This window comes from Momordica charantia (genome assembly GCF_013281855.1).
Source record: "Momordica charantia cultivar OHB3-1 chromosome 4 unlocalized genomic scaffold, Mcharantia_2.0 BLBB01000004.1, whole genome shotgun sequence".
Lineage (NCBI taxonomy): Eukaryota > Viridiplantae > Streptophyta > Magnoliopsida > Cucurbitales > Cucurbitaceae > Momordica > Momordica charantia.
The window spans coordinates 1,269,032-1,273,887 of record NW_028275162.1 but is presented as its reverse complement, the minus strand read 5'-3'; the positions used below and the strand labels follow the sequence as shown (position 1 = coordinate 1,273,887).

At 36.2% G+C, this 4,856-nt stretch overlaps 1 protein-coding gene across 1 annotated transcript; it reads right to left on the bottom strand.

The window, feature by feature from the left end:
- Positions 1–1,638: 1,638 nt before the first annotated feature.
- Positions 1,639–4,612, bottom strand: PSB29 (photosystem II reaction center PSB29 protein). The gene is made up of 5 exons (XM_022280543.2): positions 4,266–4,612; positions 3,698–3,965; positions 3,046–3,262; positions 2,324–2,439; positions 1,639–1,977 (listed from the first exon to the last, which is right to left on the bottom strand). Exons 1-5 carry the CDS (start codon positions 4,462–4,464, stop codon positions 1,881–1,883), a joined length of 897 nt encoding a protein of 298 aa, XP_022136235.1. The 5' UTR covers positions 4,465–4,612; the 3' UTR covers positions 1,639–1,880.
- Between the last annotated feature and the right edge of the window lie 244 nt (positions 4,613–4,856).

The following is a 4,856-nucleotide window of genomic DNA, read 5'->3' as shown; positions in this document are numbered from 1 at the left end:
TAGCCCTGTCATAGTGGGACTCCATGCATAGCCGTATCATAGTTGGCTTCTGTCTGTAGCCGTATTATCGTTTTTCCACATTGGGGCTAATCACTTCTTTTCCAATTTTCATAGTTCTGAATATTTATATGATCATTTGATTGTCCCTAAATTTTTTTTTTTTTTTTGTAATCTATATTCTAGGAAGATTTCTATAATGAATAAAAATAGTAGTTTTCAAATTTTTTTAATTAAAAAATTGGTTACTTTCACCTATTTTTAAAAGGTCGAGAATGAGAAAGAAGACAGGTTAACAGAAATAAATATGAATTATAAAGATCTGCAATTTGATAGAACTAGAGATAAAATGTATAGATATATTTCAGATTTCTTATGAACATAAAATAGAATTTTATTAAATTCTTGTAAATTTGAAGTTCGGCTTGGACGCACACACTTCATAACCTTGTCATAGTAGATCCATTGAGTCTCCGTCCTTAGCTTCTTCAGCGGCCCAATTTGGTCTCCGTCTTTAGCCTTAGGCCCATTAGATCTCTGTCCGCCTTGTCATAGTTGGACAACTGGATCACCATTAGTAGGCTCATTGGATTTCCGTGTATTGATTTGTCATAGTAGGCCCATCGAATCTATTGGATCTCCATCCGTAGACCTATTGGATAGGCCCATTGAACCTCCTTCCGTAAACTTGACGACATAGGCCCACTAATTCTCGGTCCATATCTGTAGCTTCATGATGATCTTCCTTATAATAGTAGGCCGCCGTCCCTAGACTTATCATAGTGGGCCTCCGCATAGCCGTATCATAGTGGGCTATAGCTTCAGCTGAAGCCCACAAAATTAATAATTTCCAACATTAGTTGATGTATTTCATATTCATTCATTTTCATTCTACTAAATAATACATTGGTTTCAAAACTTACTAATTAACTATACTCTTGTAATTATTATATTTATTTTCCATATCCTGTTAAAGGTACATCATTTTAAAAAATATAGTTTTAACTTAATTTAAATTCATTGAGTTGAACTTTATAATTATTATAAATAAATAATCGACCATATTTTGTTGGTAATAAATTATTTTCTTCATTTCAAGATAATAATAGTTAACTTCTCAACTAAGTTAATATGAAAATATTTAGTTTTAACTTGATGTAAACTTCATTGCTCCTGGGAATAATGTAATAGAAAGCCTGTGGCTGATGCACTTTTACAGGTCAGGTAAGAACGAGACAACCCAGGGGAACATCTAGAACCCAAAAAAAAAAAAAAAAAATCGTGATTGGTAAAGCAACAAACAAAATGGTAATAGCCTAAACCGAAAATGGAATTGTGATTTGTGACCAATCCTGAGTGCACACCTAATATTCTGGAAATATTTATTTATATTGACTTTTAGAAATCTCCTATAAACCAAATGTAGGCTACATATCTGAAATCTACTCTTATATACCCGTCAGTGTAGGTATCTCGATCTCAAAATAGTATGAAGCTGATGACTAAATATACCATGTGAATCCGAAATGATTGCACGTACAAAATCAAAGGGTCAAATATCTCTTTAAGAGATGTCATTTTTTTTTTATCTTTTACAGGATAACATTAAAAATGACAATAGACAGGAACTGAAAACTATGATTACTGCACAGAGTACGAAAGCATTTGTATTGACAATTGCACTCAAACTATGTAATACAAAATACAAATGATGAAAAAATAGCTTAAGGTGGTTATATCAAATGAGGATATGAATGCAAAATTTACCAAATGCGTAAAACCCAATAATACATTACAGAAGCACATCTATCAGGTATTTAGAATATTGCTAAAACTCAAGTCTATCTCAAATTAGGCAGTACTTCAATTGATGTCATTACCTCTCAAAAACCAGTCTGCATGCTGTACTCTCCCAAGCATTTTGTTATGGCCTCATTAGCTGTCTGAGATCCAGCCCTCTCATCTCTTTTCTTCTTCTCTCTATAGGTAAAAATGCAATCCAAAGCACTGGTTAGTCATAGAACCTTTATTGTTAAAACTTTACTCTAGACCCACAATGATCCACCAAATTCTACATCATTTAGACTTCAGCCAAGATCCATATGTGAAAAAGCAAGGTGTAGAATCAAGGATGGTGAAGTTGTAGATATCCAGTGATTATAAATGCTATGACAGTGACTTGCAGGAGATTTAACGAGTACAAGGTTGAAAATTTTCGAATCAATTACGGATTCATAAAATCGATGCAAATAAGGTAGTTTGAAAGAGCATATTGCTGAGTATGTTAATCTACATGCCTGGAACTAGGAACTTAACAATCTCTTACCTATCCACGTATTCCTTTAGGAGCTCTTTTGCCTGAACCAACTTTGAAAGCAGGTTGCGGTAGACATCTAGGTCTCGGTCCACACTTTTTTTGTTGACATTTAAAGCAGCACAGAGCTGTTCAGAAGCAGCAAAAAGTTAGATGCAAATATTTGGTCAAATCTCCATCACATGGCTTCAGCTGTTTTGGAAAATGTTAGAATATATAGCTTTAGATGTTTTGAAACAACAAAATATTTTGTGATAGACACGCTTGCTAAATAGAGTCGGCCAACTAAGGCAATCATTTGCAATAACTGTTGTTCCTAGGGCAGGGGAACAGGTATATGTTTCCGTTCACAAGAGCTAATAAACTGAATGAAGAGGGCCAGCAGAAACTAATAAAGAGCATACACTACATTCGAAAGATCAGCACACCCTCCACAAGTTGAAATGAATACTAGCTTGCTGCTCCCTAGAAACCTATCTAAAAAATTGTTATATTTCTCCTCAACCAAATATGAACTTAATTCTCTCAAACAGAATAAGGTTAAGCACCATTCGATCAAGACCCCAATTTCTCTAAAAGATAAGTAATGTGCAAGAAATGCAGTTATACTTCACAAATGGCAGCACTCAGAGAAAAGAATATAATCTATCAGTAAAGGTCCTATCAGAGGGGATTTCTATCGCTTTATTTAGGAATAATAAGTTCAATGAACTGTAACATAAAAATATTCATACCTTTTCCAAGATACTGGGTTCGGTAGCATTGGCCAATTCAAGGAGTCGAAACAGCCCAATAGCAAAAAAACGGCTGTAACTGAAACTCCCCTTACCCCCTGCCCGTTCTGCAATGTCCTTTAAAATACTCTCAACTTCTCCTTCTTTTGATGCAAACTCAACCAATGAAGCTGCTGTCTGAGACCGAGCCCACTCCTCCAATTTTTTAGCATCAATTCTGGACAGTATAACAGAAAAGACTAGTTATAATAAGGAAAAAACCTTCTTGAAATTATTGGAAGAATAGTCCAAGACTCAGAGGTTGGAATATTATTTCCAGGGAAGAACATTAGAATCTTGAAGTTATTGAATAAAATAAACATTCATTAGTTTGATTTCCAGATACAGATAAAAGTCATGAAGACTACTTAAACCCTCCCCTAACATCTGATAGCAGGTAATTTGACCAATCAATCTAGTCCAAATTAACACATGAATGCTGGAAAAGAGGATAAAGTTCCAATCGGAATCACTGTTCTTTTACTATAAATGGAATCATGTAATGATTTTTTAGTTTAACAATGTCTACCTATAAATAAGGCTATTGAAATTATTAGCTGGCAAGAGATACGGACCAGGGATGATAAAAGCAAAGGGGAATACATGACCAAACCTATATTGCTCTGGATCCTCATTCAATGCCTTAATATATGCTTGGAAAATGGCCTCTCGATCCTCATCGCTAGGGTACCCTTCCATAAGCTGATCATATACTGTAACAAAACCAAGGGCGAAAACAGGATCATAACGGTATGTCCTCTTATACCTCATCAAATGCTGCTGCACAATCAACTCTTGCAGAACAGTATTGTAAATGCTAGGAATAGGCCGCTTATACACCTTGAGGAAGTTCGCCTTTGTCTCGGCCACGGTGGTCACATCTGAGCCGTCAAAACAATGATCAGTTTTTAGACTCAACTCAAGTAGTAAAAAATCGAACTAGAGAATTCTTAAACACATTGCCGAAGTTAGCATTAATCCAACCGAACTACTGAAAGCCTAATTCCGTCCAAAATAACAAAACACAAATCTCTACAATTGAGGAAAAGCCAAAACACAAATTCAGCTTGAAAATCAAACTCAACCGGACTACGCGAAACGAGCCTCGTTTTCTCTGCAATCATTTGTGGCAATGAAACTGTCCGATAAGCGAGCAAGGAAAACAAATCACCAGAAAATACCTGTTCCGGCAGACATGCAATGGACGACCATTCGAGAACTGTAACTCGATGTCCGAACTCCCGAATAATGGCAGAAAACGCTTGTACGAAAACGAAACCCGTCGAAATTCGAGGCTAGTGAACGAGCCGAAGGAACCAGCAATCTTCTTTCAGAACATTGACTTAATGCGGAGAATGACACGGAATTAACAGCCGCCATTGGCAAAGATAGAGAAGAAACTTGCGAAGCTTACGAACTTCCGGAGAAAATAGATTTCATATCGGAGCAAGGTGGGAGAAAACACATATAGAATATGAGTTTCGAACGAATTTTGTCGGAAAATAGAAAGAGGAGAGGGTGGGACTGAGAGGCCATGATAGAGAGGCTTATCCCAAGTGTTAATTTCTACGCCTTCATCAACAAGCCAGTAGAATATCGACACCTGGCGGACTCCGTACTTTCGATTTTCCATTTGCATGGACCAGATCATTAGTACATGCCCTCTTTTTCACTCAAAAGGAATTATTCAAAAAAGAAAAAAAAGTTGTAAGTTTGGACTTTAGTGGCATATGGGATATGAATTGGGCTCTATTGCTGTGGGCTAACTTAGA

Bases quoted from the DNA above. Each gene is read 5' to 3' on its own strand.
- PSB29 (XM_022280543.2), bottom strand. From the start codon at position 4,464: ATGGCGGCTGTTAATTCCGTGTCATTCTCCGCATTAAGTCAATGTTCT. The intron at 3,966-4,265 runs GTATTTTCTGGT...TTGACGGCTCAG, and splicing joins TTGCATGTCTGCCGGAACAG to ATGTGACCACCGTGGCCGAG. The intron at 3,263-3,697 runs GTTTGGTCATGT...TATACTGTCCAG, and splicing joins GAGGATCCAGAGCAATATAG to AATTGATGCTAAAAAATTGG.